At 33.2% G+C, this 16264-nt stretch overlaps 1 protein-coding gene and 1 pseudogene across 1 annotated transcript; one reads left to right on the plus strand and one right to left on the minus strand.

Moving 5' to 3' along the window:
- The window catches only part of LOC21385563, a 5003-nt pseudogene extending 2114 nt beyond the window's left edge, over positions 1–2889 (plus strand).
- A 4464-nt stretch (positions 2890–7353) lies between these two features.
- Positions 7354–11481, minus strand: LOC21385564 (enolase). The gene is made up of 17 exons (XM_024164170.1): positions 11329–11481; positions 11005–11068; positions 10691–10755; positions 10309–10356; positions 10114–10200; positions 9927–10007; positions 9733–9834; positions 9550–9630; positions 9291–9365; positions 8986–9048; positions 8803–8883; positions 8432–8626; positions 8282–8332; positions 8107–8195; positions 7965–8016; positions 7740–7796; positions 7354–7655 (listed from the first exon to the last, which is right to left on the minus strand). Exons 1-17 carry the CDS (start codon positions 11392–11394, stop codon positions 7575–7577), a joined length of 1338 nt encoding a protein of 445 aa, XP_024019938.1. The 5' UTR covers positions 11395–11481; the 3' UTR covers positions 7354–7574.
- Between the last annotated feature and the right edge of the window lie 4783 nt (positions 11482–16264).

Below are 16264 nucleotides of genomic sequence, written 5' to 3' on the forward strand. Positions count from 1 at the left end.
TTTTTTAAAACTGAAATCAATCTCTAAATAAAACTACCAAACGCATTTTTAGAAATAATTCAAAAATGAAACTAAAAACGTTTTCATTTTCATTTTCGTACAGAAAATAAAAACGTTTTGGAATCAATTCCAAACGCACCCAGTAATTCTGAATAAAAAAACATTCTCATGCAGGTTTTTATGAGTTGTCACTACGTTGGAAAGGATCTTATCATGAAATTTGAAAAAGGAGAGACATGAAAAAAAGTATTTAGACCCATTCTAATTTATCTTAATTCAGTATCAAATGATACAGATTGTCACCATTTATTTTGGAAAAATGCAAAAAAAAAAAAAAAAAAAAAAAAGGTATATTTCAAACTTTTCCCTTGTATAAAACTTGATAAATATACACATTTTTTAATCCACAATTTTTTGTGTTTTTTTAGGCGCAAGAGGAGGTTGCAAAGTGGCTATACGATTTTATTCATTCCAAAGATTATTCTGCCTGTGATCAACGAGGCACTGTTAGTGGTCAATTACTAATTCGTGATAGGTATGCATATTAGTAATTTGTAAGCAAATAAAATCATATTTTAACTAGTTGCTAAAAAATATTTGTCGTTCAGATACATCAATGAGAGTCTTTTTAGGCTAACTCTGCATATGTGGGTTTGGCTGCACCTGGAGAAGCAGGATCATGGCAAAGGGAAAGCAAGGTAATTTTAAAACTTTATATTTGATCGGTGAAAAGTGAAAACGTTACTAAGATTAGTATTATCATTACTAAATAGCCAATTTGGTTGTTAATTTATTTATTTTTTTTACTGAATTTGTTAATTTACTTACTTTATTTATCTAAATTTACTTTGTGAATTTAGATCATTAGTCTTATATTTTTATTTTATTTAAATTGAATTTGTTAAAAATATAACAAATTGAGTCAACTAGAGTTAATTTCGTGTTTATCATGTTAGCTATTAGATTAGGTTCGAGTCATGTTGTCGTATTGTAAACTGAATTGTCGCTTCATTTATACTTTATTTTGTACTTGTCTTTGTTGTATTATTTTTCAGGGTTATCAGTTTTGAGTTAAAGCCGATGAAAGAGAGAATTTCTCAATTAAAGATGTTAGACCCGGCAACTACAGTCTATATGCTTTTGTACCTGGCATCATTGGAGATTATGTATATGAAAAAATAGTTACCATTGAACCAGGTACCAAGATCTCCTTCATGCTTACCCAACAATATATCACTTAATTTAATTGCTTGTTGACCGTTGACTTTTAAAATGCAGGAGCTAGAATTGAATTGGACAGCCTTGTTTATGAACCACCCAGAAACGGTCCTACTTTGTGGGAGATTGGCATCCCCGACCGCACTGCTGCTGAGTACTCTGTGCCGGACCCATTGCCAACACTCACAAACCGGTTGCACTTGAATCAACCAGACCACAAGTAAGTTCACCTCTAACAAAAACATCATGTTTATTACTAAGAGCAATTAACACTCACACTCCATGTATTTTGTCGAAATAACAGTATCACTCCTTTAACCGAAACTAATCGCGTCAAAATCCCCTAATTTTTGAGAAAAAATTACACTAACACCCTCTCCGTTAATTGACCGTCAGTTGACCATCAATGTTGACCGTTTATTTTTGATAAAATGCCAAAAATACTCCTCCATGTACAAGAAAACGTTTCTAAACAATGTATAATACTAGAAATGTCAGTTTCACTCTTATTTAACAAAAAAAAAATACGTTTAATTGATTTTTACATACTTTATTAAAATTTTCACTCTAATGAAGATCTTTTTAACAAAAAAAAAAAAGTTTGTTATTGTTCCTTTGTTATTCAAAAGTCTCTGGCGAAACACCCACCTTCTGAACAGGAATTATCGATCACAACGCTCTTTTTTGCTGAATATTGTCTACCCTATTGTATTTCCCAAACGCCATAACTCTCTCTTTTCAACTAAACAACTATTTCCCAATATTCAATATAAAAAAAAGACACGTGAAATTTGAAGCTAATTTATATGAAAGCAATTTACCAAGCTAATTTATATGAAAACAATTTACCCCATTCCGATCCTTATCGAACAGATCCAACAAGAATTCTCACGGGTCTACCAATTAAGCATTACAAAAAGAATCGTAAATCAAGCTCATCAACGGCTTAGAAAATTGGAAAAAATAACAAAAACAAAACCTTTTTCAATGACCGATTACATAATAAAAGTTCTCAATTTCTCAGCATTTCAATAAGATTCGTAAACGAAAAAAGTGAATAACATCAATCAAATACAATAGATCAGATCTGAAACGAAAATACATTGATCAAATAAGCTGAAGAGGTGGCAAGGGAAGGGAGATGAAGACGGCGTCAACGCCTGTGAAGTCCGGGTCGCGACGGAGCCTAGGCGATGGCATTTGCGACAGAACAGTGAGTTGGACAATGGCTCGCGGCCTCAGGGCACGGCAGACGGAAGGCTAGGGGCTCGGGACATGGACGGAGGCTCGGGGCAAGATGACGTTGGCGTCTGCGACGTAGCTCGTTACAGTGTTTGTTCTCATAAAAAACACACATAAATCGATAATAGTTATGAATTCATGAACTAAACATCCCTTAAAAGTCTCATTTCCAAATGACAAAAATTTCAGGTTATATTAATGCAATTTGCCCATAATTAATTTTGTAGAATTGCAATTTCATTGGTATAACTTAGAACCATTTTCTCATGAGGTTCAAGTAATATGGTTTGCGGGATCGTTACACTGATTTCTATCCTGATAATTATCTCATTTATAATGTTGGAGTTAGTGATTATCAAACGCGATTGGTTCTTTGCTCATATCAACCGGTATTATTTAGTTGCTGCTTACTTCGGGGGTGTTTGGTAGATGGATCTAGAATCATGATTCTGGATCTTGATTCAGAATCAGTGTTTGTTTACAGTGATTCTGAATCAGTGTTTGGTTTGAATGATTATAAATATGATGTGATGTTTTAAACCAGAATCACTCATGATTTTAAAATCACCCCCTCTTAATTTAAGGTAATTCAAACCCTTAATTCTTAATCATGGTTTCAGAATTATAATTTAAACTCAAAATCATAAATAATAATTCTGATTATAGAATTATGATTAGAATCACATTTGAATTCTCTTATCAAATGGATCCTTAGTAATTTCTGGCTTCTTAACTTCTATCTTTTTCCTGACATGATTTTAGGAACACCGGAAATGGAACATACCAACAAACCACGTGGCAGGTCTAACTCAATCTTCAAAACGTGACGTGGGATGAAAACTACAGGTGCGTTTGGAATTGATTCCAAAACGTTTTTGTTTTCTGTACGAAAATGGAAATGAAAACGTTATGAAAACTAAGGTTCCAACTAGCAATAGCCTCAGCCCAAGCACAACTGGTTTGCAGCATATATACATATTCTTTTTAGTGGTTTTATCTTCGGTCTTTCATGCTATGTAGAGAAATAGGGGTACAATATATCATTTATTTTAAAAACAATAACAAAGACGTGTAACAACAAAGATTTTACTTGTAACATAAAACCCTTCCTAAATCATTTTTACATAAAACAAATATCATATATATACCCTTAATACTTCTACGTGTTATATACATCATTTTTGCTTATGGGCTTTAATTAGTTTCTTTTTATTTTTTTAATAAAATTAAGGCCATGTTTAGAATTGATTCTATTTTTATTTTTTACGTTTTTTGAAAAAAAAAATGAAAATATTTTTAAAATGGCGTTTGGCACAATAAAAATAAAAAACGAAAATGAAAACGATTTTTTAGTTTAGTATAAAATGAGAGATAAATGAAAAATGACTTTTAGTCGTTTTTCATTTTTTATTTTCGTTTTCTCCTCTCTCGAGCAGAGAGAGAAAAAAATAGACATTAATAGATTTTTTTTACACTGAAAACAATATTTTGATAAAACTACTAAATACATTTTTAAAAATGATTTCTGTCTGAAATTGAAAACGTTTTCATTTTTATTTTCATATAAAAAATAAAATCATTTTAAAACGAGTTTCAAACGCGGCGTAAAGGTTCGGTTCGATTCAACTACCTGCCAACATACTCACCTATGTTCTCAACACATCGAATTGGCCGAGTCAATTCAATCGCAAGGCATGGAATTCATGGACTATATTGGCATTACAGTGTCAATGTCCCAGGCTACAAGGAGACAATACTCTCTATCTTAATCAAGAAGTCCACGTCCTTTTGGAGGACAAATGTATGACTACATCAGACTTGAAGCACCTCCTATCACTGTATAGCCTAGACAGATTTTCGTCTTTTATGTTGTTGGAGTTTCATCTTTTCTTTCATTTATTAATTCCGTTCCTTTATATGTGATTGAGGAACAACGAACAAGTGATTTATTCTTTATATGGCGATTCGGTTTTTTTTTTTTTAACGTTTTTCTTTAGTTTACTTATCGGATTTATTTCAATTGATCAAATGTAAATAAGCTACAATTTTTTTGGTTTAACGTAATCGTATTGAGGAAATATACACATATTTTATTGGTATTTTGTGAACGTGTATTTCCTCTGCTTTCCGTGTGAAATATGTGCTTGAGTCTGTGAATCCTATATATTTTCCAAGGGGTTTCCTTAGTTCAATTGATATGTTTAAGCTCTGTTTGGTTCTTTTTGTTTTCTGCTGTCTTTGTGTTGTTTTCTCTGTATTCAATTCTATCTTATTTTTTGATATTGAGAGCGAAGTATTGGCATATAATAAGGTCCCGTTCATTTCGCTGATTCAAGTTTAGAATTTGAGTTTTACTACAGTAAAAAGCTTTCAGAAACAGTCACATCTAACTTTTTTGCTATAGTAAAAAGCTCACACAACATCACATCTCAACTCGAATTAACGAACTGAACGGGAAGTTGTGTACATTTGAGTTATGGTTTGAGATAAAAAAATTTGTGAGTTTGTGTTTGAGTGAGTTAAAACTTGAATTTGTATTTAGATAATATTTTAATAAAAACTCAATGCTGATGAAAAATCTTAATATGGTATATGGGTCGGGTTTTATTCGTCTTTTCGTTGTCAACGCATAGAAAAAAAAAAAAAAAAAACTGCGAGTGGGCTATAACCTGCAACCCTCATTCCCCGAATTTAAGTTTCCAATTCAATTTGTAAATTTGATTATGATTGTAAGATATATGATAAATGATCTATTTATGATCTAAATGCACATAAAATCATAATACATAGGATGCCTATTTATTATAAACTTCTTTTTTTTCGTAGTTCAAAGAAAGAAGGGAGATGAAGAAAAAAAGAAAAAGAGAATAAATAATTAAGGGAATATTGGCTTTGATTCTAAACTATACATATTTTGTACTTGTTTAGTTTACTAATTAAAATTGAGATGTGACTTTATGTGAAAATTTTTTATTATAATAAAAAAATTAAATATAATTATTTCTGAGAGTTTCTACCGTAAGAAAACTTAAATTTTAAACTTAAATTAATGAAATAAAAATGACAAGTGAGTTGCTTTGTTGCAACATGCAGAGGCTTTGATTTAGACATTATTCACTTTGCAGATTCGAGTTTTCAATTCGATCTGATATGTGACATTTTTTAAGAGTTTTTTACTGTAATAAAAAAAGTTAGATGTGACATTTTCTGAGAACTTTTTACTGAAAAAACATAAAACTGAAAATTTAAATCGATGAAATAAACGATGTCTTAGTATCTTCCAACCAAGACGGCACGAGTCTCCAAGGAGAACAGTTCAACAACATTACTAAAAACAGAGAATAAGTATAAGTAGGTACACAAAACAAAAATGTATTCGAGACTATGACCGACACTAATAGCATCTGCAGGGACACGAGACGCTGAAAAAATAAAGGTCATATATAATCTCAAAAGCTGTCAAAGATCTAGATTAAACCTGAAACAAAACAATAAAAATCCTTCGATTGCAAAAGAATCACACCCGGAATTTGCTCTCAAGAGGATGTTCCGTGACAATAGTTTTAAGGTGAAAATTTTTAATTGTAATAAAAAAAAACTAAATATGATATTTTTTAAAAATTTATAATTATAAAAATTTAGAATTTAAAATTTAAATCGAAATGAACGACTTCTCTTTTACCTCAACCTCACGTCCAGCTCTGACATCCTGGTATATAGTTATGGCTCCTTCCATGACCTTAGATTTAGCTACCAATTAAGCTCCTTTTTTTTTTTCCGGATGGATGGGTCGATTTGGAATTTACAATAACCTTGTCATTTGAACATTATCATTAATTTAAGACGATTTCGAGCTTTTGAGATTGACATTATCATTTGAATGGGATGTTTTTTATTGTCGAACTTCGCATTTATAATTTTACGACTTTTATGAGAGGACCAAGATCATCTCGGAAACAAACAATTACGTTTTCAAACAATAGAAGCAGAACTCTTATCTTCTTACTACTTTGTGCAATCTACACCCACATATTACGGCATGATTTCACTCTGCGGCATGGAAATATAACTCTGAGAAACTAAGCATCAGAGACTGCTATTGTTTCATGAACATGACAAACATGTTGGCCACTAAACCCTCAAAAAGCTGCCCAGGTGTGTGTCAATCAATTTGCTAGAATTGAGTTCTACCCATATGAAATATATTGGGTCTAATGCTGGAAAATCAGAGAATGAACTTGACCAAATCTAAATAGCAATTAGCAAGAATAACACCTCTCTCTTCCATTTCCCCAACAATTATAGCATTTTGCATGCTAAAAAAATGTGTGAATAGAAACTTATCCAACTTGCAATGTCACTGACGTGTATGAAATGAAATATAAGAGAATGAGAATCCATGGAATTCAAAAGAATCCCTCATCTAATGTTGGCAATGTACACCAGAAGCAATTGGCTCCCAATGAAAAAAAATGAAATTTCCTCGGTTAAATTTGATATTACAGGTTTGGCTCCCAAATGTATTTCTATGATCCTACAGGTTTCGGACAAAATAATATCCGTATGGGATGCTGGTGTTGATGGTAGTTATTTGGATTTAAATTTCACTTCTCAGCAAAGTAGTTTTTACACATATTTGTGCAATATTTCAGGTACGCGGTGTTGGGGACGAGACTATTCCACCAGCAATGGGGTATGAATTTCTCACAAATTTTTGATTGATCATATCTTCAAATCAGTTGATATTGTTGCGGATTTACTTACTTTTCCTTTGCTAATTTGTTTTTCTCTAACATTTTATGCAGTTGTGGAAGTAATCTTGGCTCATATAGTTGAAGCGATTTTTTTTTTTTAATAGCATAGTATGTAGTTTGTTTTAAATTTAAGTAAACATACCCACCAAGAACAGTAATTTACCATTAAGCACGTGTAATATGTATAGCATAGACCAAACAACATAACCTGAAGGATAACGGCAAAACAATCCAACTTCCGATGACCATACTGGCATTTAGAGTTCACTCATTCAACTAGTAATTAAAACTTCATCTTCGCAATAACAAACTCTAGACATGCTTATTGAAAACTGTTCTTATAAGAGTCTCGTGGAGGAATCAGTAGGGTTCAACTGGTGCCCTGAATTTCGCTCCAGCGTAAATTGCCGCAGATCCAAGCTCTTCTTCGATCCTAAGAAGCTGCCATACAATAAATGACAAGAATAATTTCAGGCACAAGTACCAAATAAGTAGAGATGGATAAACACGAGCAGTAAGACTTACCTGGTTGTATTTTGCAAGGCGTTCCGACCTGCAAGGAGCACCGGTCTTGATCTGACCCTGTAGCATACCATATCATATTTGTTTAAACAACGGATTATAAGCTCCAAATGAACTCTCTAAAAAATGAAGAGTGTTAAAGTTCCTTAATTGTTTTATCAAAAATTGTACTAAAATAAATAGATTAAACAGAACATGTTTACAATGCTGAAAAGAAAATGAACTCACCGTTGCCAACCCAACCGAAAGGTCTGCAATGAATGTATCTTCGGTTTCACCACTAGAATTGGAAAAAGAAGAGACAAATCAGCAAAAGCAATCCATGGTTGAGAGAAAAAGGGAGAGCCATGGTGAATATAAAACGTTCTACCTTCGGTGACTTGCCATAACACCCCATCCAGCACATTTAGACATTTTCACAGCCTCAATACTTTCAGTCACAGAACCAATTTGATTCACCTAACAATTTATACAAGAAGGAAATAAGAGTTCTGGCTTTGGCAATTTGCCATATCGTACTGCCTAAGGGGCAAGTGTTGAGTTACCTTCAGGAGTAGGGCATTGCAGGCCTTCTCCTTTATCGCTTTCTCCACACGCTGCAGAAACCACAGTTAATAGAGTAATGTTGTGAGATGCCTCTTTAGCATTTCACTGTGTATATGAAACCGACAAAAGTAATAGCAATAGATGCTTGCCTTTGGATTTGTGACAAGAAGGTCATCACCAACAATCTGCACTTGCTCGCCAATTTCAGAAGTCAGCTTTGCATAATGCTCCCAATCATCCTGGTCAAAGGGATCTTCAATGGAGACAATAGGATACTCGGTCACAAATGACTTGTACACATTCTTCAAACTGTCTCCTGATATCTTCTGTGATCCGTCATTGTTCTGCGAGCAGATAGACTGATTACATTCAGATTCCCAACTAAAGACATTAATTGATAAAATCCGGTACGCTCTCAATTACAACGTCTTTAGTAATGATCTACTTTCAGGTATATAAAGGTTAAGAGAGAGAGAGAGAGAGAGAGAGAGAGAGATTTTCATTAATTGCATTTAATTACCTCTTCCTTGAAATTCAAGTCATATGTCTTATCCTTGCTATCATAGAATTCTGAAGCAGCAACATCCATCCCAATTACAACCTGTCAGAAAACAAAGTGATTCATCAGATTTTATTTAAAATAACTGTACCTATTAAAGTTGGATTAAAGTATGGACTTCAAATTAGAGATGCTAGAACTAGCCTTTCCAGTGTATCCAGCTTTAGCTATGGCTATTTTCAGCAGTTCAAGGCCCTCTTTGTTTTCCTGTAAATCAAACGTCATTTAAGATCTTACTCGCATTCGGCATTAAATCAGCCGCATACCCTAAACAGGCAAACAATACCAAAATCTAACTTTCCATCTGTTCACAGACCTCACAATCACACTTTTACCAACTTGTCAGAATTCTAAAAGATTAAAATAAAATGTTAGAGCATGCTAGGATTGGGAAACCAGAAAAAGGTTTTTAAATAACCAAAGGCCAGCAATATATCAAGAGAACGTACCTGAATATTTGGAGCAAAGCCTCCTTCATCTCCAACATTTGTTGCATCTTGTCCATACTTCTTCTTAATCACCGCCTGTCAGGGAAAACAAGAAACATAAAGCCATAAAACCATGTCATTTTATTCAAAAAATTTTATTAAAGAAAATGATACTAATACAACCATGATCATGCATATGTCAACAGACGTATATGCAAGGGTGTGTGAGTTTAAGTGAGGGTGTGTATAGGTGGAGAATAAAAAGAGAGAGAGAGGACACCTTCAAGTGGTGATAGACTTCTACTCCCATCTTCATTGCTTCCTTGAAAGAAGATGCCCCCACAGGAAGAATCATGAACTCCTGCATATAGCGTAAATAATAGGGATGTCATGTGTGATCAACTGAGAATGATAATATACAATCTATGTGAATGAGTTAAAAACCGTCCAAAACCATTATCACCTGCATCGCCAGCTTATTGCCTGCGTGGGAACCGCCATTAATTACATTGAATGCCGGTACAGGAAGCACCAAGGTCTTGTTTCCAGCGAGATTGGCAATGTGCTGCAAAGTAATGGGTTAGAAAACAGTCAACCTATACATTCATGGCATCAACTAGTTGGAGCAACATAGCCTCACTCTTATACCACACATACCTTGTACAGAGGAATCTTGTTCACCGCGGCACCTGCTTTACAAATAGCAAGAGACACTGCTAGTATAGCATTTGCTCCAAGCTGAAATAATCGACCCCCAAAAAAAAAAAAACATTCAGATTCCTTTCTTTTTTTTCGGATCTCATTTCTTCTACATTTTCTGATTAAATGAACAATGTGAATATACCTTTTGTTTGCACCAACCCCATTCATTAACTGTTCCATCAAGCTGTTGTACCATATAATTGTCAATTTTGGTCTGCTCTGTAGGGTCCTGCAAGTGCATAAAAGGGGGAAAAGAGTGCGGTGGTCAGCGGACAGCAATCCCCATCAACTTGTGTGGAATTTCCAAGATGATGTAGCTGAAACTATACTACAATACCTTGCCAACCAAAGCAGGTCCGATGATTGTATTCACGTTCCCCACAGCCTAAAATGGTGAAAAATTAAACTCATCGTCAGGTTCATTCCACACATCCAAAAAGATGATGAGACAACACAAACTACTAAGTGTACCATTGCAAATATCACAGGGAAAAAAAAAAAGAAAATTAACTGCCTATTAGTTACATAATAGAGAACATCATTGTGAGGTGTTTCTATTGATCAATGACCAATATATCAATTGCACTTACAGCTAATCAGTCTGACAAAGTTCAAATTTAAATTAATTCACAAGAATAAACACCAGAATTCTATTGGAAACATCATAAATCAAAGCTCACTACAGGAAGAGAATGAGTGTAACAATCAAATTGACGTACCTTCAGGACACCTTTCCCAAGGTAATCCGATCCTCCATCTCTCAATTCCAAGGCTTCATATATACCTAAAAATTAACAATAATCAAATGGGAGTAAGAAAGCATTATTAGAAAAAGGAAAAAAAAAAAATTAATGTACGAGCTTAGACCTAATAAGAAAGAAAAGAAAAAGAACTTCCTAAAAATCTCCTTAACACTTAGACTCTAGACCAAATCATGCATCACCAGAGCATAATAAAGAAAATTTCATGCGTGCCAAAACGTACTTATTCATTAAAGGTATACAAATGCTTAAGAAGGACGCCATGGATTTACCTGTGGAGGCACCACTGGGCACAGCAGCTCTAGAGAAGCTTCCATCAGAGAGTACAACATCAACCTGAAAATTGAAATCACACCCACATTCAGATATCACAACACTACACATGAAAAAAAAAATCTTTCTTTTTTTAAAAAATTTAAAAAAATAATAAAAAAAGAGTATGTGCCCAGAAATGCAATGGAAAATCATTTCTATTTGAAAAAATGTACAACAACTGTTACTAATATTTATTTTTCTCAGCGAACAACTGTAGTGGTGAAAATGGGGGGGGAAAAAAGAAGAAGCCCTAAAACGACATTGATCAAAGAAAAACTCACTTCAACAGTTGGGTTTCCACGGCTGTCAAAGATCTGGCGAGCTTTAACGAGCTTGATCGTGGCCATGATGATTATGATCAGTGAATGAATAAACTCTTGTGTTTTCTTTTTGTTCTTCTCGAAAGTGTTTCTTTTGGTTCGGTTGAGTTAAGGAAAGCGGGTTTTAAAAGGTTGGAGACCGTGAATAAGACACGTGGTTGTTTACCACGGGCGAGAAAATCACTACCGTTGAACGTGGGAAAATGATGGTGATAATTGATATGGACGGCCGAGAATGCTTTCTTTTTGCAGTCACGGTTTGTTTGTAATGCTAATGAATCATGAACTTTCTATGGGCGGAGGTGGCGAGTATCTAGAAGCACGGGAAACGAATATGCGGTAAATGAAATCGTGGGCACCAGAATTGGAGTTGTTTAGTTTGGGAATTCGTACTCCGATTTGAATTATAATTTATGATTTGTTACAGTATTTTTTTTCATAAAAAATACACGTAAATCAAAAATAATTCTAATCTCATAATTTTAATCCATGAACCAAACGTAGAAATCGATTGGATTTACGAAGTCCAATGAAGGAAATAATAACGGTCAACTTGCCTGATGAAAATTTATTAAGTGCATTTAAAACTCATTCAAAATAATTTTATTTTTTTATAAAATTAAAAATAAAAATATTTTTAATCTCAGATAAAAATTATTTTTAAAAATGTGCTTAGTAATTTTATTAAAATATTATTTTTAATATAAAAAAATTTATTAATGTATCTTTCTACTCGATAGAAGAAAAAATTTTAAAAAAATCTCTCTCATTTATACTAAATTAAAAAATTATTTTTATTTTTATTTCTTATCTTTAATTGTATTAAACAACATTTTAAAATTTTTTTTATTTTTTTTTCTTAAAAAACATGAAAAACAAAAATAAAAATAATTACAAACACAACAATTGATTTTGCCTGGGTCCACAATAAAGTGGGTTGAAATTATTTTAAAAGCCCAGCATTTTATTTTAGAGTATGTTTGGTAGGAAAGAAAAGTAGAAGGAAGGAAGAAAGTGGAGGGATTTTGGGAGGAAAAATGAAAATGTAAGTTGTTTGGTAGGAGAGAAAAGAGAAAGGAAGAGAAAATGGAGTGGAAAATAATACATGTGGGTCCCACCATTTTTTTTCTTTCCACAAGTGGATAGAAAATGGGATGAGAAATGGAGACAACTCATTAAAGTGAGTAAAGTTACTAAACTACCATTTTCTCCATCAACATCCAAGTAAAAAATTTAAGGGTATAAAAGTAATTTACGAGTAACATTTTTTCTTTCCTCCCAATTTAACTTCCAATACCAAACAAGTGAAGGTAAGCTCATTTTCTTTCCATATTCTCATACCAAACAACATAAAAGAAAATCAATTTCCTTTCCATCATTGTTATTTTCCATTACTTCCATATTTTCTTTCTATCATATTTTCTTTCATTCCTACTAAACACAGCATTAAAGTTATTTTTGTCTTGGTTGCTAGCGGAGGAAAACAACAAGAATGGGGGGAAACGATTTCCTGGGGTGAGTCAAAAACTTTAAAAAGCGACAAAGACAACCAAAAAGACGACGTCATCGAAACGACATTATAAATATACTAAAGGATAGGGCTGTACAAAAAAATTGTAAAACCGAAACCGACCTCCACCGCCTGAAAAACCGATCGCTCCAAAACCGAAAAATATGGCGCCACGTGAAACTGACAAAAGTCGGTTGCGGTTCAGTTTCGATTTAGGCTTTAAAGGTTCGGTTATAAACCGAACCGACCGAACTTAAGTTTAGTCAATTTTTTTAATGTTGTCATTTTATACATTTCTCACCGTTTAAGCTTTAACTTTGTCGTTTTCCCTTGTTCTCACCGTTTTCCCTTCAGTCTCTCATTCTTCTCTCATCTCATTTACTCACTCACCCTCGTCTCTCACAATCTCTCTCTATCTCACTCTCTCATATTTGGGGCAAAAAAAACCCTAGCCATTGGATTTTGAATATTTTGTGTTTATGGTATTATCAATTTGGATGTTGTGCTTTGTATTCATTTATTGTGATTACATGTTTACATAGAAGGAATGTTTTACATTTTTCCGCAATTTCTGGTCAAAAAATGCAACTAAATATGCTGGTAACCTAATAGTTAACTAATGGTCACCATCCTGATTACCAAAATTGAAAACCGACCGAAAATTGAAATTCAGTTAACCGAACCGAATAATAATTTTGACGGTTCGGTTTCAATTTCCGGTTTTTAAAAACCGACATGGTCGGTTCGGCTACCGAACCGCCGAACACCCCTATTAGGGGAGACCCAATTTGTACTGTTCACCCACACAATTACAGTACACTTTTTTCCCGTTTTGCCCTTGTTCTCTCTTTTATTCTCCTTCTTCTGTGTGGGGGCGTTTCTGTCTTATTTGCTCTCAGCTTTGATTTTTTGGTAATTTCGCTTCCGTTGAAGCCCTCGTTCATCTCTTTCTTAGATGCATCTCCTTTCGCTGTTTGTTCTGCTTCTCTTTCTCTCAAAGGCTTCAGATTCATTTTTTCCTTTTGTTTTCTTGGGCTTTTGCTTCTCGGTGGTTCTTTCTTTCTCCGATTATTTTCTGTTGGTTCTTGTCCGCATAGTATTCTTTGGTTGATTTTGGTTTTTCACATGTTTCCGGTGGAGATTTGTTATTACGGATTTTGGTTGGGATTTTTATGCGATTTTGTCGTTGTATATATTCTGTATTTTTTTCTTAAACTGTCGTTGCTTTTTTTTTTTTCCCTTTTTCCGTCTTCTATTTCTTCTTCTTTTTTGCTGCTTTTTTGTTGTTTTGATTTAGGATTTTGCTCGGTTTTTCCTGTGTTGTTACGGTAGTACATATTTTGGGTTCCATGCAATTGTTTTCCCTTCTTAAAAAAAACCACAGAGAAGATGGAGAGCGGGCATTTTCTCGCTGTTGGTGATTTGTTTTCTGTCATGGTTGGTCTACCAATGTTTTTTAATTGCTTAAAATCTATAGATATTTTCTATTTTGGATTTTTTTTCCTCTTACTGATGATTCTCTAATCTTCTTTGAGTATTTTCTTCCTTTTACCAGCTCATTAATTTGCCCAGAAACCGGTCTATGCCGTGGCTGATTTCTATAGGTAAACGTCCTATTTTTTCTCTGCTATATAAATTTTCCTATTTGCTGATTGTGTATCCGACTTCTGCTTAAATTAATCTCTTTCGCATTTATTGATTTTGCTGATACCTGTAATGCCTACGATACTAATTTGTACTTCTATGTTAATCTGTGTCGTTTTTTCCTTTCCTTTAAAAAAGCATTAAATGATTTGGGGATTTTTTTCTTCTTTTTGTTGTCCGGAATATCTACAAAATCTGCCGAAAAAAAAATGCATCTGTTTTCCCCCTTTTCCTTTTTTTTTCATCTATTTTCTTTTTCTCTGTACTGAATATTATTCGGGGTTTTTTTTTTCGTTTTGCTCCGTTTTTTTCCCCTTTTCCCTTATGATTTTCTTTTTTTTCTTTGTTCTTTTATTATTATTATTATTTTTGGGCTCTTTGGCCGCTTTTAATCCCACGCCATTTCTACCATTTTCTTTAATTAAAGAAATTTTTTCTTTGCACCGACTTCCAATGTGACATTGTTATTTGTTATCTGCCTCTTTATATATGCAAAAGACTCTTACTGTGTATTAATTTGTTGTCTAACTTCTCTCCTGTTTTCTCTTCCACACCTAACATCTCCCATTTTCTGCTCCATTGTTGATAATTTATTACTCAGGTTTACCTTTGCCTATTTACTGTCCCATTGTGTTATTCATGTCTCTTTGAGCTTTCTTCGGGTAGCTGATATTGGTTATTTAAGGCACAGTTTACAATATTTCAGATATTATTAATGACTTTTGTCCAAATGCTCTTAATATTTATTGTTCATACTGAGTAGATTGTTTTGTTGTATTGCTGTCGACATAAGTTGTTTTTATAGTATTCTCCTTCTCATTGTTAATAAATCTTAGTAATATATGGTTATCTTTTTATGTGTTTCTTATTCGTCTTATAATAGTACATATATTAGTTTGTATTTCTACTTGATATATGTTATCCTTAGCTGGTAACCAATGTATGGCAGTGATTGTTACAATCTATTTTTACTTTTTTATTGCCATGTAATTTGTTCATAAATTATGATCAATATATTTGTGGCCATTTGGATCTTTATTTTAGAATATGCTATTGTCTACAATTGTTGATTACAGCTGTCTTGATATCTTCTTTCTTCTCTCTTTTTACTTGCTCTAACATTTTTGACTTTTTGGCTGTTTGGTCTCATCTTGGTGTATTTATTGCTCAATATTTTAAACTATCTTTGTTGGATCTCTATTTCGTTGGATCATATTCTATGTTTAAGGCAATATTCGTAGCGTTACAGATACTTTTACTAATTGTTACCCATGTCTTCTACATATCCGTTATTAATATTGAATATATTATGTATTGTTTTATGTTGTTTACTATAGTATTCAAAAAAATTTCTTTGTGTTCTTATGATTGCTCTTTTTCTGTGTCTTATTTATATTTTCTATTTATTTATTTCATAATCACATATACATATATGTGTACCCATTTTTGCTTAGCGTATTTAATCCTTACTTGGCTTTGTATTGACAATGATGGTTATAATTAAATTTGGTCTCTTGACTTTTATGTAATCGGTCCAAAAATTACTGTCAAGAAATCCCCCTTACTCAAGATTTACCAAAAGGATTTAAATGTTTTTTTCTTTTTCCCTCCTCTTCTTCTTCTCTAGTATGTGGCAATGATGATCATGATCAATTTTGGCATGTTCAACTTCATCTAATCTGTCTAAAAATTGCTGTGAATAAATCTATCTTATTTGGATTTCGATTTTCTCTTTTCTTTTGA

Source organism: Morus notabilis, unplaced genomic scaffold (genome assembly GCF_000414095.1).
Source record: "Morus notabilis unplaced genomic scaffold, ASM41409v2 Scaffold3811, whole genome shotgun sequence".
Taxonomy (NCBI): domain Eukaryota; kingdom Viridiplantae; phylum Streptophyta; class Magnoliopsida; order Rosales; family Moraceae; genus Morus; species Morus notabilis.